The following is a 26957-nucleotide window of genomic DNA, read 5'->3' as shown; positions in this document are numbered from 1 at the left end:
ACACACACACACACACACACACACGCACACACACACACACACACACACACACACACACACACACACACACACACACACACACACACACACACACACACTTTGCTAAGCCTTAACTAAGGGTCTTCTACATAAATTGTTTTGCAGTGAGTTGTGTGGAACAGCAGTAGTCATTTAGTGATTAGAGACTCATTTGTCACAGTTGGGTCACGGGTTTGACCACTTGAGTAAACAAATGTTCAATAAAGTGGCCTTTAATAAGACACCGAACCTCTAATCACTTGCTCAGACAAATGCTTAAAATGTAGAAACTGAATGCAGATGAGTGAGCAGCCAAAGTAGTGAAGCAAAGACACTGCAGTATTACCATCATGAGTAATAAGCAACTATCCCCTTCCACCCAGCTGAAAGTAATTCACTTGAAGTGCGGTGACTAATTCATAGGAAATATTACCCATCACTGAAAGATCTCACACCGCCACGCAGCGCACTTGAATAATGCAACTGTTTTGCATGATAATGAGCAAGGACACTTTGATCCTGTACAATCTAAATATCTAATGTTACATAAAGAATGTACATGATTTGGACTGCACAGGGTGAATGTAATAACAGCGGTGGTGTTAAGTGTCAAGCAGGTTAGCTCAACAAATTAAGACGTTTTTAATCCATCCCCACTTTATGTAGTACAAACAGTATTATTTCATTTCAAGCTTCCATTGATTTGGTTAGGATGATAAACTGCTTCTCTCTCTAACACTGTGAGTTTAGTGCTACTGTTGTTTATACTGAAAAAAAAAACATTAACAAAAAGCTCTGAGGACTTTTGGGACTTGGTAGTGCTATAAGTGTTCCATATGTATGGCATAAATTAAAGCATCAAGGAGACATAGTAATAATGTCCTGGCAGCTCAGACACAGTTAACCCACTCTGAATGGTAATTTGGCTGCTGAAATGTTAGCTCTCAAACGACGCTATTCCAACCATCAACGTTTAAAAGGTTTTAGTGCCAGGTTTTTTACATGTAAGATGAAATATTTGAGAGGAAAAACGAGAGATCTCCTACAAGCCATAACAATTATGAACCCTGACAAGGAGACGAGTTCTACTTCAACAACAAACTGCAAAACTAAAAGAAAAACTGTCCCCGTTATATACTTAGTTATTTTGTAATTATGGCATTCTGACCTAAATCACTTTTCAAGTCACCTGCGCTCTTAATTGTATTATGTATGATCAAGAATTTGTAATTTATCACATACAGGTATAGAAATAAAAATAAAAATGTTATATAAATAATCATTTCTACCCTCTGAGGAACTTAAGGATGTTAGACACATAAAATTTAAAAGAAGATAAAACTCAGCCCTGAGGTATAAACACTCAATCTAATTAAAAAGTGACTTACTGTAGGTAAACTGGCAGTATTGTTGTGCATCATGCCAGCAGTCATATACTGTACGAACAGCAATGAGATTGTGACCAGATGGAGTCTCAGCTCAAGAGAAAACGTTTGGTCCCTGCTAGCATCAGTGACACCTGTAACATAGGCGCTAAAACAAAAAGGTCAGCAGCATCCATCCATAGTGCTCCTGTTCTCTGAGGAAATCATGTGGGATGAGCTTGAAAACAATAACACGGACTGATAACTTCCCTGAGGCAGCTGTTGGGGTTGTTACTCCCTGTGGGTCTTAGAATTACAGCACTCTCCATAGTCAGCGACTTATGGTACAATGGTAGCTTGATGATGCAAATAGGCCCCGTGGTACTGAGATGCTGTACTTGCTAATAATGAGCGCCAAGGGCACAGTGTCCCTCAATATATTGGAGCTTTAGCAGCTTCTCGAGTTGATGGCATGAAATGACAATGAAAGAGAAATACCTGTTTCTCCCACATGGGAATATAATGTGAATGCCACCCTGCTTCTTTTAACAGTTATCTTTTCACTATTGTTGTTAAACTTAGTCAAGTTGTTCATACACATGCAACGTGTCAGCAATGGAGAACTCCTGTTTATTGCACAGAACAAAAGCCATAAAGGTATATTGGGAGACGCTTCCCCATTGAAGTCAGTAGAAGCTGAGCGTCCAACTCTGTAAAGCCTGTGGCGCTGTGTGGATGAATGAGAAGGAAGTTGTGCCGGTTACCTGTGATAAGAAGCTGATTCTGAACAAAACATGAAGGCTTTCTAGCACGTATTTAGTCCACGAAATGTACACACAGCAGTACATATTTCACCACTTTTTTTACTTTTTGGGTGACATTTTATTTGAGGCTGAGCCTCCCTTGCAGTCTTAGAGCAATCGCCACTAATCCTTTTTAAATGAATTTTTAGAAATTTCTAAATAAAAATAAAAAATAAAAAATTGCTATTTACCTAGATTATGTGTTTAACTTCTTGGTATTTGTCTAACTAAGTATATTTATTATAATTTGCTCTTCGCTCTGCTGCCAGTAGACTTGTCCATGTTTGTGATTGGTCATATGCTGCAAACACTGCCCCTTCTAAGTCTCATGTCTAGATAGAAGAAGAAATCTTGGGTCGACATTTCAAGCAGATAACTACCGTCGTGTGACTGCTTCACGTGACTGTGGTTGTTGGGTTGAGTGAAGCCAGATAAACTGGCTTTGAAGTACAGGCCTCAGATGCATGTGTCAGAGCAAATAAACATGAGCTTTCAGATTTGTTTGGTTCCCATTAGACAATGAAAATTAATATGCCTTGGTGCAAACAATATGCACAGATTTGATTTTATTTTTCTGATTAGCAATGTGAGGTTCTTTATAGAGAAGAGAACAAGTAAGTAATAATGCATTTTCTAAGGTAAAAATTTATTTGGTGAAAGCATTGGTTAGGTGTTAGAAACTCAAGTGCTTTGGACAAATAAGAGGCTATGTAAGAAGTTCAACAGTCACTGAATTGATCATTCAATCAGCTGGAGAGTTGGCAAATCAGTTGCTACAGCATATTGACCTGCGCTCGTTGCCAATCTGGGCTCGTTCTTCGCCCTCTGGTCAAACTGTTCGGCTGGCAGAGTAGAAATATATAATCTGACAGCTCACATTACACAGGACAGTGGAGGGACTGTTCAGCTTCAAGATCAGGAGGAAACTGAGATGCAGAGAGAAATAGCTGGAAAAAATGTGAACTGAGCAAGGAAACATGAAAAATGTACCCAGTTCAGACATACTTTATGAGACTATGTGTCATTTAACTTGGCTCCCTCCTGTGTCATAACCAACATGCACAAAGGCATGATGGGTCATTAAAAGAGCCCATTGTCTGTTTCTGTTCTTACAATCGAAATTAGCCAATATTTACTAAATACCTGTAAAATTCCTGTAAAAATGTGTTATCTTTGGAAAAGTGCTGAGTTGATGTGCTGATTACACGGTACTGTTATTTTTATATATTTTTCTGAGCTCTCTTGGAGAAGAGTACTTCTGCATAAAAAGTCAAATTCAAAGGAGGCAATCCTGACAAATAAAAATTAAGTTGAACATCTTTGTGTACAGGTGTTATTTAAGAGTTGCGATTTTGGAACTATAATACCAGTTTCCAATAAAAAATATATTTAGAAAACAAATATATTACTTAATTTCTACTGCATTGCCAAAACAAGATTAAATCAGGGTTCGTCAGATTTCTGAATGTTTGCATCAAAAGTGTACTTTGTGATGAGAGAAGCACTTTGATCGGCAGTTTGCATTTTATTGCAGAGTGCATACTGTGTGTAAGTTAGGATATGAACATAATTAATCTTAACGGCACAGTATATCTGACGTTATCAAGGGCCTTGTTAGTTGGCTACCCAGGCAGTTACCTACCTTGCTAGGTAAAGTGGGCGACATCATTTATGCCTTGTCCGTCTCCACTTTCGCTGAATGTATGTTGTGTTATATTTATAACACAGTGTACCAATGTCAAGATCCAAATTGATAAGACGATACATTATACATAAGGTGGAAAGAAAACACTGCATACAAAGCAACACATTGGCAATATAAATGTAACAACCGTGCAAATGAAATATTGCAGCAGCTACACACACTTCAATATGGAAGCAAAGATCTTTAAGATGCAATGGATTAAGATTTAACACAGCAATACATTTAGCCTCAGAGCCAGCTGTGTGTGTGTGTGTGTGTGTGTGTGTGTGTGTGTGTGTGTGTGTGTGTGTGTGTGTGTGTGTGTGTGTGTGTGAGGGACATAGTATTGTATGATTTTCTTTTTTCTACCCAGGGTCACTTTGCCTCGAGGTAATGCTTGTATCTTTATTTTTTATTTTTCCAGGCTCACACTCTACTTAAGCTCTGAACCAATTTAACACAGACCGGAGAATGTAGAGAGAAGCTTGACAGAGTCACTAAAATCCCTGTGGCATCGTATTGGGGGCATCGTGAGAGAAAAATGAGGGTGAAAGATAGAGAGGAAAGTGGCCTATAAGGGGGAGAGAAAGGGAAGTGTAGAGGGAAAGAAATATATCTGCATGGAGACAGCAATGTGTTTCCATCTGGTATAAAAGGCAGTTTACGACCAAGCAATAGTGTCCTGGCAAACAGTAAATGCATTACTTGATTGCTTTCTAAAATGCTGTTGCAGCGAGAGATGTTAATAATCTCTCTTGTTAGTAATTGGATCCCAAAACACATCTGATAAGCAAAGTTTTAATATAAATAAGTTGGTTCCAGAAGCCATATGTATTTTTCTTTATGCAGCCATTAAACTGATAGAAGAATTGTTAAATTAAGAGGATGGGCCAAATGAATCCATTTGTCACTTTCACTCAGTTGTGCTCAGAGGCGTTTGCCAACAGCTTTTAAAGAGTGGTGTTATGAACGGTAATAAAAGCAGACCATGTACATCAAGAGCTCCAAAAATTATGCAGTACCACCTGTTAACCAACAAGAGATGAGATACAGTGCCAATACGACTTTCCCTTAATAGAGTTAACATTAGGGATCTGTTTATTACTACAACAATGGAGAGAGGAAACGTGTGTGTGTGTGTGAGTGTGTTTGTGTGTGTGTGTGTGTGTGTGTGTGTGTGTGTGTGTGTGTGTGTGTGTGTGTGTGTGTGTGTGTGTGTGTGTGTGTGTGTGTGTGTGTGTGTGTGTGTGTGTGTGTTATAGAGACAGAAAGACAAATAAAGTAATTGAATTCCAAATGGCACAGATTTCAGTTAATTTACTCACATCTCACATTTCAATTAACAAAAAAGCCCTATGCACCAGACTGTGCACTATGCGTCAAAAGCTAAAGCCGTGCCACTGGTGAAAGGCGCCCTCTGAGGTGCCACGGAGCACAGTTCACCACTGAAAAAGGCAAAGTGATAGGCAACGCCAGTGACAAGCGTGTCAAAATCTCTTAGGCATGAATAAACCTTCACTTTCAAAAGAGATTATTTTTGTTTTTGTCGTTTTGACGTTGTCGTGTCTTCATTCCTGTCAGTGTCTGTATGTTTGTTTTTGTATTTTACTGTGTTTGTGTGTGTTAGCACAGCCCAAGACAAAGGATGAGTAGGCAATCTATGTAAGAGAGGTGAAGAATAAAAGAACAAAGTGAGTGTGTCATAAGAAAGCTACTGGAACATGAATTAGGAAAAGGACAAAGGAAACTGAAAGCTTCTGCAAAATCTATTATATGAAACATTAAAGGTGCAGATTATATAACATGCAATGGTTTTCAAAGGTGTTCATGAATCAAAATGGATATACAAACAAAGCTCTTCTACAAATACTCTATTATCATAGAAATTTACAGGATCTCCTGTTTTGGTCAGAAAAGGGATAAATACACATAGGATATAAGAAGCATAGGATATAAGAAAAATGACAAAAACACTAGTCGGGAGTCTGTTTTTCGTAATCCAAAAGCATCACTGAAACCGATACAAATGTTTTTGTCTGATTAAAAGGAACACTAGATTGCTTTGCTTTGGATGCTTATCTTATTGCTGTGAAATAGAATTATAAAAGGTATGAAGAGGTGCAAATTTGTGTCTTATCATCATGAGTATACACTGTTCATTGAAGGACTGAGATAAATATTTTTTTTAGTTTAGTGCTGACAACAAGTGAAGCACCTATTTGTTTTCATCAAATATTAATAGAGGTAGCTTCCTCTACACTAAGGTCGTGAATATGGTAAACAAATTAAGGAGTTTGTTCATTGTTTGCAGTGTGGGGGCGGTTTAAAAAATTAAAGTTATAGTATTGCTTCAATCATAACCTGAAGAAGAATCTTTTTTTTGTGTGTTAAACTCAAACATTTATACAATGTTTTGGTGTTTATGCACCAATAATTATGAGTCTTTCCTACTAATTATACAGTTTGAAAATCCGAAAATCAGAAAATCCTAAATCTACTCTTTACTTTACTGAAATGCCACACCAGGTGTTATCCAAGGCTGATAGTAAATAGTGGTGCAGTATCCTTCGCAACGTCCCCCAACCACAATGAACAGGGACATCAGTGGACAAAGAGAGCTTTCCAGTTTCATAGGGGATGCTGGTGTTTATGAGGCAGGGGACCTGGGCTGGGCCAGGGGACATCACTAACTGGGACAGGGCATCCATTCCACACAGCAAATACTCCCACCGTAATGAATCTATGGGGAGGAGATCAACTTAATGGGGTAAGACCCACGTGGCTGCTGAGGAGAGAAAATGAGAAAGGTGTTGGGTGGTGGGGGGGCATGCAAAAGAAAGATGGGGGTAATCTGACTACTCGTTAATTAGCCCTGTGTAACAAATAAAGGGCTGTCAGGGGAGGCCTGGAGGATGTTACGGTCACACCTGGTAGCCAACTTTAGTCCTTATTAACCTAACAGAGAGTTGCATGGCAACTTCTGATCCAACTGTGCGTTATGTGACCCAGACAACTTTGCACCCCTGCTGAAACAATTTAGTTTATTTGTGGGCATTTATTATATGTGTCACTGTGATGTAGCACTGAATGGTGTCAGCAAAATGAATGTGTGTTATTTTACATGAATTTACGAGTCTGCACAACCTGAGCAGGTCATGCTCTAATCACACACGTGAACCAATCTAATCAGCCATTTTATACCAAAGATATAGATAGAGAGATCAACTCTGAATGGACTGACTACTGCTGTTCACCTGGAAAAAAAGAAGTTTACTTGTTTACTTTGTATTAAAAAAAAAATCAACAGATTTTGAGAACTTTTGAGAAATGAGTGCCAGTATCTTCAAGATAGAAGAAGGCAAACCCGTGCATCAGAATGGAGGAAAAACACTAAAATGTCTTTGAGTTATACATTTTCAGGTTAAAGATAACTGTAAAGTTGATTTAAGTTTTCCTGATTGTATAAATCACCACCATTTAATTTAGAGAAATACGTATACAGCAGAGCTTAACCCACTTTTGTGTTTGGCATGTCTATGACAGTTACATATTTTAGTCAATTAAATCCTACGAAGTTTTGGCACTAAAAATGCATGCAAACAAAAAAAGAGGGAAACATCCGGCAAGCACCCACACATGGCTGGTATATTTACCACCTTTAAAAATATCATCAGCAACCCTATCCAGCCTCTGTGTACACAACTAAAGCTGCAGGGTTTGGGCTCATGTCAAATGCGGGTGGTCGATGGTCGAAAGCCGTGTGTTTGTGTGACCAAGTTAATGGCCTCCGTCACAGGAAGGGGCAGGGGGTTAGCGAGCAATAAGATGGATGGCAGAGGCAAAGTCCTGCCACAGGCTGCGGAAGAGGGTGCAGATAGAAAGACGAGGTGGGAAGCTTTGATGGCTAATACTATGCCACAGATGCCAAAGAACGAGGTGGGACGATAAAGAGTAATCATAGCGTTTGCTGAGGCTCTTAAAGTAAGAGAGACGCTAAACACTGATAGACGATGAATAGCTAAAAGGTAGAGATAAAGGGAATTTATAGTGTCGAGAACACTGTAGCTGTTTGTTAGTCCAAGGTGACCTCTACAGATTCATGGTTTTACAAAGAATACTTACTTTTTCTGTAATACTTTTCAAAGAAAGCAGCTCATCCTCACAATCAATAGGCTGAAGTCAGTTGGGCTTCTTTTCCTTGAAAAATGACTTGAATGATGAATCAATTATTAAAATGGTTTCTGATTCATTTTCTGCTAATCAACTAAATAATTAGTCAATAGTTACAGCTCTATAATCAACAATATGCTGGCCAGTTTAATGCATTGGTTTCCAAGCTGGGGGAGAGAACTCCTGCCATGGGGTCAGCAGCATAGAAAACCCTAGAAAAACATGCATCTGCTAAAAACTTTGTTTTACAGAATAATAAGGCAAAAGGGCTGGGAATCATGGGATGGCCATATGGATGGATGAATGGATCAGTGGCCTATCATAACTGAGGTACAGCTCACTGTGACCCTGGGGGAAACCATGACTAATTTCTGTTCTGGTGGATGGCAACACATCACCCGTCTGATCTGGGAGTCAACAGGATGACGACCAAGTGTCACCACTTGTCCCAAATGAAGTGGTTATTGAGGGATACATTAAAGATCCCCCGCTGAGTGCCTTACGTGACCCAGTAGAAACAGATGTCTGTTTAGTCTCTCTTTGCTGGAGCTTCCTACTCATCAGAAAGATGAAAGTGGTTAATCAACTGGATTAGTTGTTTTTCAAATGGTTTCAGAAGGAATGGGGTTGAAATCAAAGCCTGGGTCAGAATTGAAACATCTGTGCTTGTGATGCTGATTTTATTAATTAGCAGAGTGATTGATTGTGGACTTAAATGACCTTCCATAACTTGGTAGTTGATCAACTGCACAATGTCAATGCCAAAATGTGTGTTTGTGTTTTACCCTGCTCAGTTTTAGGGTGTATTAGACTTCGGTAAATATCATTAGCTCCATGTAGACCAAACTTACACATTTATTTAACATCAAGCATCTAACTATTTCACAATCAACTACATGGTTAAGTTTAAAAAGTCAAGGGGTGGCACTATCTCTCCGTTGAAAAGGTACTTCTACGGCCTCAGTTATTTGGGGAGAGGAGGTGTCATTTTGTACAGTGAAAAAAAGACGAAATCCTCAAGGAAAACCCATTTTATGACTTTTGGCAATTACAATCTAAATGGGTTATTAGGTTTGAGTGCAGCTGGCATATCAGTCTTTTTTATTGACAATGTGCCCCTTCTGAAGCCATTTGAGGGTCAAATAACTCTTAACTTTAAAGCTGTTTATCAATTTGCCATTCTTGAGAAGACGTGGTGACTTTCACTTCTGTGTTTGACACTTATAGTGTCTGTGCTCATTCTTCAGCAGAGTCTTTGTAAAGCTTGGACTAGCTCAGAGAACTATTCAAAGTGTCGAAATGGAAACAGAATACTCCTACGGCAAACGTTTTATTTGTGAATAAAGCATTCCATAAGTACTTTATCTTCTTCCATTGTCAGTCTAATGTTATTATACTATGTGCACTCATTGTTAAGTCAATATGGATTAAAGCACAAGCTAAACGGACTGTGTACATACAAAGAAGATAGTGACAGGGCAGAACAAAGACCTCCACACAGCCATTTAAAGTCATCCTTCTCACCCTACATGCAATCACCTCTCCTGCCTGTCACAAGCCACAAATCCATTTCCGAACACTTAGTAACATGTGCTATCGGGACAGAAGCAGGCTATGCCTCCTTCAAGCTGCATCAATAAGAATATCTGCAGACCCACTGATAGTCAAGTGGTAATTTCCTTCTCCTCTCAGCTGTTTGCCTACAATGTTTGTCTACAATGGTTTCAACCATTAAACCATCTCCTTTGTTTCTCACTCTCTCGCTGCCTGAGGAAAAAGTCAAATAAAAATCAAATAAAACCTAAAATGCAAATAGAGCTATCGTGTCTCCTTGGAAAGTACAAAGAAGTACAGTGTTTTGATGATGCATACAGTATATACCCTAAAAAGCTTTATCTGGAAAACATCAATTAAGAATCGATTAAGACAGACAGCTAGAAAACAGATCAATCTGCAAACTGGTGAGTGGTTTTGATGTTGCATGATGAAGAAATGTATTACCTGCCAGAATTGCTAAACCTTGTGAACAACTATTGAAACTATATAAAGGTCTTGCTTCTTGTGTAAAATGTATTGAAAAAAACAATTGTGGTAGATTATTTACTGAAGCAGGATTCTGAGAATACATCTCAAAACGGGTAAGACCAATGACAGCAAAGTAAGTGGGACAACATGGAAAAAGTTCATGCTGTCAATCATCCGTTGTGCAGTTTACGGCTCACAGCATTTCTCCAGCAAATGTCTCACTAGACCACGGTGTATTGACAAAGACAGGAATTTGAAAGGCTTGACAGCCACAAGGTGCAGATAATATTTCAGATGAGTTCAGTGTGAATAATGGATGGTAGTCTGCAGTCTTGAGGCAGCAGCAACAAGATGTCCTAGGTCAGCTATCCTAAGTGACCTAATGGAAGAACAGTGACAGAGGAGGTTGCGTTTTTTTGCCGACCCATTCAAAGCTTTGTGAATAAACAATACCTCAAATCAACTCTATCGGTTTGAGGCAGTGAAGGAAGGTCAGCACAACACAATTGTGGTTTGTCTTTCTTTTCCAAAGTGAAGAGTTTTGGCGTGGCTGCGCACGGTGAATCACAATAATTCAGATACGATGAGACGAAAGCCTGCATAAGCACATGCCAAATATGAGACTGTGACTTTGACCATAGCCCTGAGCTAAAGGAAATTGGTTTCCACAGCAGGGCCTTTAGGTTTTTGAAAGCAAAATAACCAAAAAAGATTTTGCCATATGGCTGAATGCATTGCTGTAGGCACCCAAAATGTATCAAGAGAGTAAGATTTATTTTTTTAATAATATCTTTGCCATCTAGCATTTTAATTTTCAGTTTTTTTTTTGTTTTTTTTAGAATTCTAGGCAAAAATGAGCCCCAAAATATTTAATCAAAACAAACATTCAAATACAGTACATAAGTGAGAGAGAAAACAATCAAAGTGTTTAAAAGGAGGGGGGAAGTGTAGTTTCATCTCTGTACTCAATGTATTCCACAGAAACACAGTAGTGCAAGGAAACAACAATACACCACTCAGTGCCGTTTGCCTAAACAATGTGTTCGTGTTATACCAGTACAATGATTGTGCCAGATGGATTTTCTAGTCTTTTTATCTTTGACCTTTTTGATAAGACACCTAAGTACTGACACAAACCCCATCCATAGGGCAATGAGGAATAGCTGTCAAGATGACTCATTCTGCAGGGGCTGATATCAATGTTTGGAAGAGTTACACAGGCAAACTGCATCTGCTAGTACTTTCATGTGTTTTGAGTCAGACAGTAAGGATGAAGTCAGGCAAGCAAATTGGAATAAGGCCACCTGCAGGCCGGCAGGGAGGCTGTCATTTCCAGACACAACTCAACCACTGTGCCACCTTTCTAGTTCTTTTGTTACTATACTAAATTTTTGTATACTGAAAAGCAATGATTGTGGATAATGACACGGAGACATGCTTTCCAATGTCTTATTTGTACATCAGGTAATAATTGTAATAATTACTTCTCAATTACAGAGACACAAACACACAATTCCCATGACATCTGACTGATTTCCAACATTTTCTGCCTCCTGCTGGTTTGCATTCAGACACATCGAGTTTAAGCCTAATGTGCTGACTGAACATCCCTAATGTGGATTAGCTATGCATGGTGGTGTCAGGCAGAAATCCTTCCCTCCCTAATGTGATATGACTAAAAGTGCTGCCATGTTTGTGCGTGCGTGAGCGCATTTTTTGCACTGCGCTGACATGAAACCAAGCCCTCTAAATAACTACAGTGTTACTTTTTATTTTAACATCCATACCCTGAGGGATTAGAAATGGCGTTTAATACAAGTCTGACCTGGAAAACTAAATTTAAAGAAGAGATGCCAGGTTAACAAGTTAATTGTACATAAGTATGCTTGCAGTTTTTGAAAGTGAGTGCCAGCCATTCCCAGCCACTGCAAATAGAGAAAAATAAACATTTTAAATAATATTCAGAAACCCTACCAAGCCCTGTTACCTTTAAATCGAAGTCATGATGAATTAGCCTGGCTCTTTGTTGGATAATAATGCTGACTGCTCATGCTGAGAGTGCACTTTTGCTAATGAGTGATAGCCAAGGAGTGAAGATTCTAATGATTTACTATAGAGAACTGGTGATCCACAGTAACCCACTGGTGATTTGTGAGCACCAGGATATTGATGTTGTTGAGTTGGTACATGGGAGGAGTGCCTTAAAAGTAAGACATGTATGTGAACATAATATATGAATATATATGCACAAATGTGTGCACTGACTTAAGATCTGGTTTATGACACACAGGGTGTTTAAATTGTTGGATGAATACCAGCATATAAAGCCTGTTAATGACATCTGTACATTGATCCAACATTGTTTACCTTTGCAATGAAAACACACCATTAAAATTCCACAATTAGATTGACCATTAAATCAACTTTAAGGGTGCCACTATCAATGATTTAGATGCCAGTGTTTGTGATTAGGACCAACTGCCAAGTAAGTGTGCTGACTTGCATTGGAAGGAGTGCAATTACAGAAGCAGAGGAGACGAAGGCAGCACATGATAAAAATACTTACTATCTGATGGCCAATGTCAGTCCTAAGCTATGGTTTTCCAGACGAAGTGGACCCTGAGCCACAACCGTCCGCCAAAATACAAAGGATTTCATTCTTTTCAAGTCACTGACACACACAGCCTGATTTCCACAGTGATTGATGCTTGTGACAAGAGCTAGATGTCAACAAGTTACAAAACAATTGCTTTGTTTGTCTGTACAACTCTCTTTATGCTTAAATGTTTCAACATCAAACTAAAGTCAAAAGCTCCGAGGCAGCTTTCAAATGTATGCCTCACAGGTATCAGAAAATCATTTGAGGGCAATTTTATCTCACAGAAAGCATCAAGTGTTAACAGGTATCACACTCAGTGATCCAGTTAGACATCAAAGACAACAGCCCTCGTGCACCATCAGCTGTGTTCCTGTGTTATAGCAGCTGATGCACTGCAAAAAGCAAACTACTACCTACCAAATACTAAATGATTTTAACCAAATCGTAATGCCTGTTTTTTAGGTTAAACAAGATAACTGTTAATGTAATTGTTTCCTAGTTCAAGAAATAGCTGGAGTTATTTAATATTAAGACATTGGTACCAAATAAATACAGATATGAAATATGAATTCATTAACACGAGATATAATTTTTGCAACCACTTGGATTAAACCTTCCAGTTAACCCTCTTCTAGAATCCTAGTCAACTGGACTTTTTAAACATTTTGCTGCTGGCCCATTCATATATCCTTTTGAACAAAATCTTTTTTTACAGTGTGGTGCAGCCCTCTGCAGTGTCAGTTTATCAATGTAACAGTCAAGCGGTACCTTTGAAGAAGCAGTCCTTGCTGTGCACGACATAGATCCGTCTCCTCTCCAGGCAGGCAGTGCGGTAAACCTCGCAGTGGTTCTCGTAGAACCTGCCGTCTGAGCCACACACAGGCACAAAGGAGGGCCTGCATTTTTCCTGGCAAACACACTCTGCACGGCCAGTTTGTGCCATCAGCACGCACTGTCGACCACGTCCACAGTAAGTCCTGCGACAGGGATCTCCATCTGGGTCAGAAAAGGCTGGAAGAGTGGGAGAGTAAATAGTTTATTTAGAAATGGAAAAAGAGTTATAAAATTTTATGAGATTTATATTTTTGGATCCAACAACCTCTGAGACAGTCACAATGACAGGTACAAGGTCTTGTTCATATCTAGCAGATACACATCATTTCAAAATACAATATCAAAACTGAAAGTAAAATATAACAGCAACCAGTGGGCACTCTTTTCACATACATTTAGCGGCACATGGACTTAAAGTTGTCTCCATGCTGCATACATACATAGAGGACATTTACTTTAGGACTTAAACTAATTAGTGATTATTTGTCACCGGTGGCTCCACATCAGCCTCTAATGTAACATGCTGTTAAGGTTTAGTAAGAGATTCAGTAACATTATAATAACATCAATTCTGATGATCTCGGGCTGTCAGTATCAGGGGCCTCACTCGCCTCTCCTGCCAGGCATAACAGCTGGTCGACCAAAGCCCTTAACTGCAGCAGTAATGTATAAACTTGATTAAGACCTCAAACAGAAAGAATGAAATACTGAATTTCACATCAAGGGCCAATTCTAAATGTTCATACAATGCTATGTGATCATTAAAACAAAACAAAAATATGAACCAGTGAGCATTTCCACCATTTCATTCTGTTGCAGCACTTAAATTATATATCTGACAATTAATCCACTGCAAATATGAGAATCTTATTTTCAGATATATCTCATGGTTAATGAAAAATCCAACAAGGCTTGCGTTCATCTTGATTTAAACACATACTGCATAAGATATGCAAGTGCAATAACACAAAAGGAAACAACACAGTAACAAGACTAATGGTTGGTAAAAGTTTGCACCAGAAATAGAAAAAGTGTAAACTCAAGCCAAACACCTCGAATCGTGATCGCAGTTATAAAACGGTGTTAACAAGGAGAAACCTTTGTTTGAAATGGAACTCTCTAAAATTCCAAAGCCAGGTGTTCTGATTAACACCCCTCAGCAGTCATTCACACATCCATGTACACATCCGTATACAAATGCATAAAGATATGCATACCTGAGTGTGTAGGTGCACTCAACATGCAAGTAGAGCTCACACCTTCTGCCTTACCAACTGTAGCCCCTGGAAACATTAACCCACACACACACACACACACACACACACACACACACACACACACACACACACAGTTCACCATCCTCATAACAACTTAAGTGAGTTCCTACCCTAAACACGCACAAATGCACACGCCAGCATCCCCATCATCACCACTCACTGCCTAGGACACCTCACTTCTTCCCCCTGATTTAATCTATTTGCACTTAAAGCGAGCCAAAAAGCTGCTGATCCAGCCAGACGCTCCACCTCCGATTGATCTTTCGGGACTCTGTGAGCTTGACCGGGACCCCCCTAGCCCCCCTCTTGTTGTCATCTGACATTTGGACTTATGGGCCCATGTGCCTTGAGGTTATCACAGTAAAAACTACATGCTCACATAGGAACAAGCAGGGCATCTGGTGCCTCTAAAACCCATCTGGCAAATGTCAATGGTTATAAATTAGTCATTAAAACTGAGTTGAAAACCTTCCCTGAGTTACACATTATTTATATGATGGTGAGAAAGCTCAATCAATATCAACAAAAATGAACAACTCCTACGCAAACACCCACATAGTGTTGAATTCATTGGCAGAGGAGCAACTCCAGCTCAGCGTATATTTGATGAAAGATTTAAGATAGCTGTGTATTTATATGTATTTGTTAATGACTATTTGAAAGTCAATTCGGCAGTTTTCCGTTTCCTTAGTGTGTGGTTGTAATGCAGTCAGAGTCCTCACCCTTCTTTGTCATGGTTCTGGGTTTTATTTTATTTTGAAATTTACCCTCCTCTTTTATCATGTTTTGTTTTATTTCCTGTCATTGCCTTCCCCCCCCCCCTGTTTTTCATGACACATGTTCCATTAATCTATCAATAACATGTGTATTTTAGTTTGGTTCTACTTTATGTTATAGTTGTGTTTAGTTTTGATCTCAGCTTTGCTTTGGTTTCCATAAAGTTTGTATTTTTGTGTCCCTGTAGCCACACACACACACACACACACACACACACACACACACACACACACACACACACACACACATATAGAAGTGCGCACAGCCGCTCGCTGTCCTACACCCTACACCTACACCTGTTTTCTTTTGTTCCTTGCCAATTCATCATCAGTTTATTATCCTGGTGTTTGCAGCTGTTTTACTCATTAAGTTTTGAGCCAGCCAGCTCTGTTTTGAGCTTGGTCAATCATTATTTTCTTCAGTTCCTGTTGCTTTCGTTGCATTTGGGTCCACCTGACTGCATAACGGTGACAACACTGTGTCATAAAAGAATATATAAATCTCCAAAACTGTTTGAAATGTTCTAGAACTGCAAGCATTTACAGCACTGTGGTTGGGTCAAAGGGCTGTCCCCAAATAGTCGATCCAGCACTGGTCGACCAAAAAATCGTCAGCAGACCAAAATTTCATTTGTCTATTGGTGGCAGGAAAAAAACAACAATCTTGTCAAAATTAAGTGAAAATCTGGAAGGGTTTTTAATTTGAAGGGCCAGATACAGGAAGTCGTGACACTTTTTTTTAACACAGGAGGTCCCTTGGCTGTATATCGCAGTTAGACTGTTAACAGTTAATAGCAAACCATGTCGGGAAAGACGTCTCAAATATGGGATCACTTTGAAAAGAACAAGGATGATCCCAAGAAGGTCACATGCAAACTTTTGAAAAAAAACTTCGTCTCTCTCGTCCACGAACTCACACCTTAAACATGTAACGTTAGCCTAGCCTAACTACCCATGGCAGCCCATTCCAACAGTCTCCTTGCAGATTATTTCTGACACTTTCAGAATTAGAATCTGAAATAATTTGCCGCTGTCATTAACAGGTAGACTTATAGCGCGCGGCTGTGCTCACTTCTATATATATGTGTGTGTGTGTGTGTGTGTGTGTGTGTGTGTGTGTGTTTGTGTGTGTGTGTGTGGCAATTAGTTGACTAATAACTCTAAATGATGACCGCTGGTAGACTAAGAAAATCCTTGGTCGGGGGCAGCCCTAGTTGGGTGCCTATCCTGCAAAATGTACTGTTTCATCTTTTGAAATTTAAAGCACTCTGTGCCTCTTTCTTTTTTTTTTTTTTACCTTTGTTGTTAACAAGCTGTGCTATTTGCCATGGAAACCAGGGTACATACAAAGGAGGTGTTGGCTGCAGCACTCTGAGAAACAAGACGCACGACATGAATAAAGACAATTTCAAGGTAGAGGAAAAACAACACTACAAAGTGAGGAAAATAAAATCATAATTCTGTTAAAGAAATAAATGCAATGCAAAAGTTGCTGCTCATAACATTACATTTCAGTCATGGGGCACTCAAGGCTATTTCTTTCAGAATTGTCTTGCTGGCAATTGTGTTGATGCTGCTCTGAGGTTGAGTTGGTTAAGAGGGTTGAGACGGGGTCAGTTCTATTATCCCTCTATAAAATAAGGCTAAAATCATACTGGCTTAACTTAAAAGAGTCAAGTCCAAGCTTTCATAATCAAACTGCTGAAAACAGAAATTGAATTTGCCTGCAGTATAATCATATCTCAACTCTCAGTATATTCAATAACAAAGGTGATGCGCCGTTGTCGGAGGACAAAAGTCGCTTAATTATATAAAAGGCTATTCCAGGGCCAATGCACAGAGGCACACAAGTGCTCGCACACACACAAATGCACAAAAAACCCATTAATACACTAGCCCCCTCCTACTCACTACGCATGCATGCATACACTCTTGTATTCAGTCACTGTCTGATACACAACATCGGTTCTTGCAAAGACAGGTATATTGTCATAAACAAACACTGTTAGTCCATCCATCAGTCACTAACAAACAAACAAAATACAAACATTTTCTTGGTCCATCTTCTTACTTTTGCATCTTCCCTCTGTCTTATATTATTGAAGATTAAAAAAATGGATTTCAAAATGTTTTAAACTGGACTAAATAAGCAGTTTAAAGATGTATAGTCACATACATTTTATCGACTAAATGCTTTATCAATTAATAAGAAAGTAACAGATCAGTCGTTTAAGTCCTACACAAGTATGTCGTCTAACAAATCTAACCTGAGGTGAGCATCGACTACTTCTTCATCATAATTAAGTATGAGGAATCTGATAAAGGAAGCTGTGGGGTTGGGGGTGTGCGAAGTAACTACTCCGAGGGGAGCATGCGGGGGACTGAGGAGGGGAGTAAGACAGACTCAATTCCTTTTTATCCAGTTTACTAATTGTTCTGCGTGTCCCGGCAAAGTATCTGTGGGAAATGCAAAATAGTCCGTCTCCCTTGCGACCTTGCTGTTCATGTCAAGGTCAGGGACGACTACAAGATCGTCTGTATTCTCCAAGCGTGGGAGATTAAACGCTTAGCAACAACCATCCAGCAGCAGTTACCCACCGGTGGTTGTATTTCCTTCTTCTTCCTCTTGTTTTCTCCCTGCCTGCCTCTCCTTTCACTCCATCAACCCACTTGCCCTTTCCAATTTAGCTCAGAGAAAAGAGTACATAAAAAGCAGCTATTTACACAACAGAAATAATAGCGCATAAAAGTTCCATCTACAATACACAAGCTGTCTGACATTTTGCTAAGTCCTATTGCTCCCGTTCATCCTCGTTCTAAGTCCTTTGTTTCGTGTTCTCTTGGACCATGTTGGCTGCAACTGTGGCTTGCTTAAGAGGCTAAAAGTGTCGTGTGATAATCCTCCTTGTCTAAGCTGCAGACACAGTGCTTATAAATGGCTCTTACAAGTTCAATCGCTCTGTGGTGCTAAGACAATGCCAGGCTGACCATCCGGTGTCATGCATTGCATCCTGTCACTTTAGTTCTGTTTCTTTTATTCTTTATTGGGTCCACAGTCTTTTTCTCTGTATGTTGCTGTGCACGTGTAAACTCTCTCGATGTCTCTTTACTCTCTTTGTCAATATCCATCTGGTGCTGAGCCTTCTGGGCTTCAGGGAAATTGAGACTGGGCATTGTCCACTATAATCAGAGATTTCCAGGACATGTTTTGCAAGGAACACTGTCGATAATTGCATGGGAACATGAGGGATTTGTAAAAAAATTTTTAAAGTGTAAAGACCATTTTGCCTTATCTTTCTGACATTTAACGACAGACAAAGATAAGTTTCCCCTTTCATTTCCTTTTATGCAAGTCTAAGTGGATGAGAGCATAACTGGAGGCACAGCACGACACTCTGCCTCACTGACTGCCTTTTCATTTGTCAGGAGAACTGCAATCTTGTCAGTCTCAGCTCTTGCTGTATCATTGTGATGAAGCCATTGGTAATTTGAATCCAGTGTGAGGCATGCAATCTGTATGCACACAATCACATATGTACTGTACAGCATAAAGACTGCTGCACACACACACAGGCAGAGAAAAAGAGAGTCAATATGTCACTTCACTCTGGAAGCAAAGTACTCATGTCTAAACCCTTGCTCTATTTAGCAATTAAAATATGCCTCAATTTATTTATACCTTAGGCTAGACTCCCAAGCTCTTTAAATCCCTTTAACATTTAAAGGCAATCGCAACAAAGTTTATTTATTTTGCAATTAATCCAGCTCCACAGAGGGAGAGTTTGTTGTTTTTGATACATTCTCCTCAGAGAGACAAAGGGACACTGCCGAGCTTCTCACTAATTAGACTGGAAGAACATTTGCCCTGCTGATGTGGGACTCCCTGCCCGCAGCACTACCATGTTATAAACCGCCCTGATCCATGGAAACACAGAAGCAGCAGTCACAAACCCTTCAGGATATCAGTAAGTGACATTTATAGAAGCGGAGAGTGGACATTTTTTGCCAGCAGACAGATTTTGTTAGATGTAGTTCAGCCCCGCTAGTGCCCTTTTGTCATCTTTTCATTTCACTTTTGTAGGTATAGTTATATGTGTATACATAGTGTCCATGTGTATGAAAAACGTGCGTTTTACAGGCAAGAAAAGCACTGTCACATCTGCTGATCCCACAGATCATTCTATTTGCACTGAAGCAGCTGTAGATAATTAAATTCAGAGACGCGCCGTCAAACACTGTCTCCCCTGTGCCGCGCAGTCGGACAAAGCACTTCTGACATCCACGCTGAGCTGGAATATCAATGGACAACAACAGCCCTCGGTGCTAGGTGATATGTGCTGTGGCATACACGCAGATAAGAACAAACTGTCCTTTTTGCTGCATTGTACCAAGAATGAAGTTACTTTTCTTGATCAAACAAAAAGAGAATGGAAACGGTAATATAAATAAGTCGATAAAATGTAACTAGTTAATTTTTTAGTAAGACTTTTACTTTTTTCTTTTTAAATTAATACTTGACAGTGTTTTAAAATGTTCCAGAGCATCCTTTAGTCAAAATCACTGATTTTTGATGTACTGCACCAGAACAGAAACTATTGAATAAGGTGTGATGTGATGTGGATATGATGATCTATATGTGATGTGAGCTGGTTCCAGTTGTAAAATGTGAAATGTTTGCACAGTGACCATTTAACAATGAATACACCTTCTTGAATTTTTAAATGAGGTGTATTTTAAACAATCCTTTGACCCTGGTTCCATATTATTATTATTATTGGGGTTGTTGCAAAAGGAGGAGTATTTCTCTTTCCATGGAGAAACCATTGATTCTGTCCGCTTGATCAAAATTTGTGATATAAATTGGGACACTCTATTGCAAAAGCTATGAAGCAATGTCAAATATCCTCAGAGACATTCATAATCATCCAGCCTTTACACAATTTAGAAAGACGTTAACAGCTTACTTTGAAACATTCTGTCTCTTCACTCACTCTGGATGCTAGAGTTGACAACTGTAACACCACTGCACAAAGTAACTTTGGAAGATAATTACATTTAATATAATCTTCGTACCAGACCCATTTTTCTCCATTAAGTGCTGTAAATTGCACATTAACTCCATGACCTCTCTCTTAATAGCAGGTTAGCCAGTACCTTGGTGTTCACTACATGTGATTGAATGGCATTTCAGTCGGCCAAGTTGCAGAACAATTTTACTTCATGAAAAAAAGAAGATGTACTGTTAATGGCTGGCATCTAGGCTTGGACAAACTCAGTCCTACAGCAAGTTTAAGCCTAAGCAGACACACACACACTAAGAAAACTGGGATCAGAGCTTACTGGTAGAGGCTGAAATTATGACTGTAATGTGGCAAACAAACATCAGCAGAGGAGAGGCTGTCACTGATTTCGGAAGAGGCATGGCTGATGGTTGAAGCTGAAGACTAAAGGAAGTAATCATAGCTGCTGATTAGGTGTTTATTTCTTTAACAGTTCAGAGCTAATTTACTCATGTGTTTAATCTGAGGATGCAGCAGAGTTACATTTGAGAAATGTAGGGACTTAAGGTATGACATATCTATTTAAGAAGTAAAATGTAGTGATGCAGAGGGTGGTCAGTTGGAAGCGGAAAATGGTAAACTGAGCATTAGAACGGACGACCTCATTAAAAGGGAATTAAAGTAATGGAGTAAATCAAAAAGCCAACATATGCAGAGATGGACAAAAGTAGCAAATTGAAGATTATGTTAAAATAAAAAGATGAGGGATTAAGAGGGGTAGAATATTTCAATAATGGAGCAGGGCAGAGAGAAAGAACTGACTTGGCCTCTACAGAGCAGGGATACTCGGCCAAAATGTTACTGGGCTCATCTGGCTGGTTCAGCTGATAGGCCTGTATTGATCTTCTGATCCCTGTCTATATGCAGCCGCTCCACTGAGAGGCTCTGCCCTCTTGAAAGAGCGTCCTGGGAGAGCCGGCCTGTTGCCACTGCTACCTTGAGCTCCCACATGATCCACCACATAACTGATTTCTTTAGTGGTTTGAGGATATTTTTTTGTTAGTGATTGCCAAGGGGTTAGGCCGAGAAGATAAAATGGGAAAATAGTTGATACAGCATAACTCCATCTCCAGATTACCACCCTCGGCTTCCCTCCCCTCTTGGCGAATAGCCGAGCTAGCTTTTTAGCATAGCTAGCTAGCTTTTCCTAGCTTTGTAGCTTTAAACCAGGCTTTATTTGGCCTGCCTCAGCTCCACCGCCCACCTCCTTGCCGTTTTCTTTTGATTAGCTAGGAGCAGGCAGAGTCAGGTACTGTTAAGATGGAAACCGCAAGAGCCACAGGGAGCCGCCCACCTTGAGCTTCATTTTGGGTGACGTCACAGGGCTGTCACACCAGCCTTATTTAGTTCAGTTGAATTGAACTTGAGTGTGTTTCCTCATTTGCTACGCTTTGTTTATGCTGGTGGGAATGCAGCAATTGTACTCTGCTGCGCACCAGAAGTGGACCACATAAACAGACCGAGACCTGGTAAAAGAGGTGGTCTCTGACTGCTTCCAAACCAACTCTTGTGCAGTTTGTTTGTGGTGAAAACCGGATCAGAACTGGGTCCGCACTAACTGCAGAAAGCACTGCGCATTTTTGGACCAAGTTCCTGTAGGCAGCTACATGATCTAGAGAAAATATAAGTTCTTCCCCTGTCACCACAACAACAACAACAACAACAACAACAACAACACGCCGGCATGAGTGACCAGGGACAAACCTGGGTAAAAATGTAATGACCGGGGACCAATGACAAAATCAACCCCTGCAGTTGTCTCTCCATTGTGACATTACTTGCGGTGGGTGCGTTGTCTGCTATCACTCTGTTTGCCCTCTCAAATGGCTGTTCACTCTTGTTTCCATTACAAAAAAAGACTCAAGAGGGATTTACAAGACTCCCGGGGTGACGTAGCACTCTGAATGGGTTTTGATTGCCAGCTATCAGCTGATCAGTGTTACAGCCCGTGCCATGAACAATAAGGAAGAGACGCCAAGATGGAAGGTGCAGAGCAAACCAATATGGTCCGGACCTCTTCGTTGATCCACCCATCAATAACTCTGCTCTTTGATTTTTGCTGCTCCACATTCTTGATAAAAGTTGCTACTGCTTCGCCGGCTTTAAAAAATGGGGCTAGTTGTTGTGGCGTGAGTACTAGCTCACATCCCGCTTAGCACGTAACATCCCGCTTAGCGTTATCCAATCAGCAATCGGGTATATCTCAGGGGACAAAAGAGGCCCTGCTCTCCGACAGGTCCATTTTCTACCTGTTCAAACGGCCTCCTGAGAAACTCACATGCAAATTAGGGTTGTTTTTTTTTGTTGAGATAGACCTGCCTCATTCCTGGTAGTCGACCATAGTGGAAACACACCTTTTGGCTACGGCATGACAGGTATCTGTTTCTCACTCTGTGGGGTGTCCTCCCCAGGGGACTGAAAATGAGTTGGGAGGGTGGCAGAACCTCCTCTTGTGAAATGATGAATTTTAATGCAGCCTCTGGGCTTTACCCAATAATTAAGTGTGAGGAAAAGCTGGAAATAACTGTCTTTTGGTGTAACAGTCTGACATACTGGGTGAGCTCGAGTCAGGGTTGCATGCAAGTTTTGTAAATGAGCATTTGCAATTGAAAAGTACACTTGGGTGAGACACTTTCAACTGTTAAGTAGCAATATCTTCACTGGAATTAAGCTAATTTCACTTACATTGTGAAACACACTTTATTTCATCCCACTGACAGTTGTCCCATTTTAATAAAAAGACTTAATACAGATTCAGAATAAAATTAAGATAAGATGTATGCGATATGTTTGTTTGCTTTAATTATTAGAGTTCCAAACATTCATACAGAATTCATTTACACTGGTTATGTAATGTTAGACAATAATTAAGCCAAGATAGCCTATACGATCAAATATCATAACACTGATTCCAAACTCATCCAGGAATTAAGCAAGCTTTGTAATTTAGCCATAGTGAATAATAATAATAATGAACACCATAAGCAGAAGCAAGTGCCCTCTCCCAGCCCTTAATGTTCAAAGGCTTGGGCAACTCTGCTTTTCTGTGGCAGACTGTTCATACAGTCCTTTGTCCAAGCTTTGTCATGGGGGAGGCCCACAGTCTCAGCCTTTGAAAGCTCCTGTTGTGTATGTTTTGCTGTCTCTTGCCTGACTTTATATAGGTGTATAGGGGTCTATGTGTTTCCATGGATAAAAGTATACATAAAAAAGACACACATAGCTGCCTGTGATTGATCTTTGAGACTCAGAGAAGCTGGTTCTCACACTTTGCGTTGTTATTTACTGCAATATTACCACGGCTGCACCTACAACGAAGACTACAGCAATATAGTGCTTAAGCATCAGTCCTCTTCCGCTGCCACACTCATATTTTCACATTAATGCCAGCACGGCCAAGGATGAAATAAGCTCTCAAATGTATTTTCTGCAGCAGGTATGAGCGAGCATACGAGTGTGGGGAATATAATCTCTCCTGGAAAAAAAAAATCCATTCTCATCTCAGGGGTCTGTAGTGTACAAATGGAAAGTGTTGAAAAGAAGAAATGTCCCTCCTGTGTCCTATACACAATTATTTGGAGCCATATGATCTCAATCTTTAAGGCCTAAATTAAATTTGCATCTGTGTTTGTGCATCTGCGAACATGCATATATTTGTGTGAGAAACACTGGAGCACATAGCAGATATTATCACTCATTTTCTGAGTGCAAATGTTTGTTTTCCCTTATTAAAAATACAGTTTTCCTTAGCTGTAAAACCTCCCCATGTTATGCTCCCACTACACTCCATCTGTTTATCAACAACATCTTAATCCCTTCGATCCATCTTCAGCCTCAACTTTCTTTCACCTCTTGCTATTTATCTCTCTATTTATACATGTCTCTACACTATATACTGTATTTCTGCTGACACCACATATGTACCTCCTGCCCTGCAGGACACTGGAAGAACAGAGACCAAAAGCCCCCAATGGCCTTTCTCCCACAGCCAAGATGACTAATAGCCCCCGCAGGGCGAGAGGCCACAGAGGTGAGGCGCAAAGGTGAAAGAGAGAAGATCAGGAGGCTATGTCGTCTTACCTCCTCTGTTGTCTCTTAACGCTCTATTCACACAGAGATAGAGGTGTAAATCAAATCCTTTGTGTCCATTTAGAAGGGCAGCATATTACAGGCCACAACATGGTTTTAATCAAAGAGCACTGAGGCATCAGATAAAGAAACACTGTTCTTTACCCAGTGTTAATAATACTAGGTTGAAACCTAGCATATGACTGTGTTGTGCTTAATTGTTACATGGATAGTCAGCGGTGGTGGCTATGATGTGAATTCCTGGGTATTCATCTTTTGTGGTTCCACTTATATTTATTTGTTGTGAACTTTAGTATCCCAGCATGGTTAATTGTTTTTCAGCAATCTGATTACTCATCTAAAGTGTTATTGTGTAATTAATGTCGGGTAACTCAGTGAATTAGCGACAGACTTTCGCATTCATAGTGCTGGCCCTCTTACTGCTGTAGCTGCTGTAGTCCAGCTAAAAATGGACTGCAGCATTGTTCCATACATGGTTCGAATGTGTGTAAGAGATGTTTGTGATTGGGTTTATAATTTACTTATTGTATATATTTTTTTACTTTTACCCCGGTTTTCGTAGTAGTAGTAGTAGTAGTAGTGGTAGTAGAAGTATTAGTGGTAGGAGTAATTGTACAATTATAATACCACATGGGAAACACATAAGGGATAAAGCTGGGTGGGTTTTTTTTAACAATCCACAAAACAGATCAAGACCAACAGTTTCCCTACTCTGTGGTACTTAGCACATTCAACCTTTGACCTAAATACATAGTTTAGTTTTTGAAAAGAGAATTAGTAATTTCTTAACAGCTAGAGTTTTTTAAGAAACAGGAGTAAATAGTGTATTTTTGAGGCGTTATTCTCATTGAAATACCACCGGTTCTTACTCTTTACGACGGGATAATGGGATGGACTGAAAATAGAAAGCTTATCAATGTGTTTCTAATAGTTGCCAGATGACAATGAAGTTCTACAGCACAGAGGGAAAAGATACATCTGGCTTTCAATATACTGAGAGTACTTGCTATTAAGATCAATTCATTGTTGATTTTGGACTTTAATGGTACTTGCTGATTGGTTATTATTGTGTATTATTTTATGTAGCTTGTGATTTCTTTAATACACCCAATTCGTTCTCAGGCTGTAATAAGCTTTACAAGGCAATCTACGTGAAAATGGACTATATGCATATCAAATGTACTGCTGTTTGCCAGCTGTAGGTAACACTTAACATGGAGTGTGGGGGACAGGGGGCCTTCTCAAAAATGTCCTTATTTCCTGTAGTCTGGCATTGGCAATTACAACAGAAAGCAGTTAGGAAATTCCAATATCTGCATATCGCAGTAACAGATTGGTTGATAGGACATAGATCATTGTGGTTTAATTATTTTAAAGCAGTCAATAGTTGGTCACACACAGCTGTGTAGACACATTACATGTTTCAACATCCTTCCTGCATTGGCATGATTGTTGGTATCAGACCAAAATATCTCAGAGGGACACTGGACTGGGAGTATGCACTGACAGCTTCTGTGAAAGTGAAAAATAATATACATTTCACTCTTACAAAATAAAAAAAAAGATTAAGAAACTGTGGCTGAGATATACATGATATTTGAGACCACCATTTGCATTAGATTAGTATTATCAAAGGGACTTCTCTTGGCAGACATGGAAGATTCACACAAGATTAAAATCCCAGATGATCCGCGCTATTATTACAAATCACTGGGCATCCCCTAGGTTATATTAGTCCTGTGTGAATGGAGCTTTCCATTTCACCTCATCACGATCTTTGCACTTACACAGAGGAGTGGAGGATATATGCGTGCTGAATAACTGTGTGAAAAATGAGTGCAGATATGTAGTACATCTCCCATTGATTTTTTGGATGCCTGTGCGTTTGCTTGAATATAGAAAGAATACATCTCCACAGCTACAACCGCCAACTGTATTCTATTTATTTTCATGTTTATTTTTAAGCAAATATGTTTGCAAACAATTTTCATTAAATTGTTGTTGTTGTTATGTCATTGAGGTCTGAGTTACAGTTTTACACTGCAGTAAAGTATGATTGTAATATAGTGAAGAAATTTCAAGCACCATTGTCACTAATGTGTAGATGCAGCTGCTGTGCTTACACCATGTCTGGACCCTAAAGAGAGGCGATAAAATAAAAACTACAGGGAACAAGCAGCCGAGAAACCTGGCATGGGTTCATATACAATTACTGAGGCAGCATTATTCTGACAGTAATGGTATTGGACCGCAGTCAT

General features: G+C 39.7%; 1 protein-coding gene across 1 annotated transcript in view; it reads right to left on the bottom strand.

Moving 5' to 3' along the window:
• fstl4 (follistatin-like 4) overlaps window positions 1-26957 on the bottom strand; it is a gene marked incomplete at both ends in the record, with an annotated part of 174305 nt that overhangs the window by 89618 nt on the left and 57730 nt on the right. Inside the window, one exon of the mRNA XM_083926448.1 lies at window positions 13432-13674. Within this exon, the coding sequence (XP_083782574.1) occupies window positions 13432-13674 (243 nt within the window). The remainder of the gene's footprint in view (window positions 1-13431; window positions 13675-26957) is intronic.

Source organism: Echiichthys vipera (genome assembly GCF_963691815.1).
Source record: "Echiichthys vipera genome assembly, chromosome: 14".
In the NCBI taxonomy this organism is placed as follows: Eukaryota; Metazoa; Chordata; class Actinopteri; order Perciformes; family Trachinidae; genus Echiichthys; species Echiichthys vipera.
This window is presented reverse-complemented; position numbering and strand designations above follow the sequence as displayed.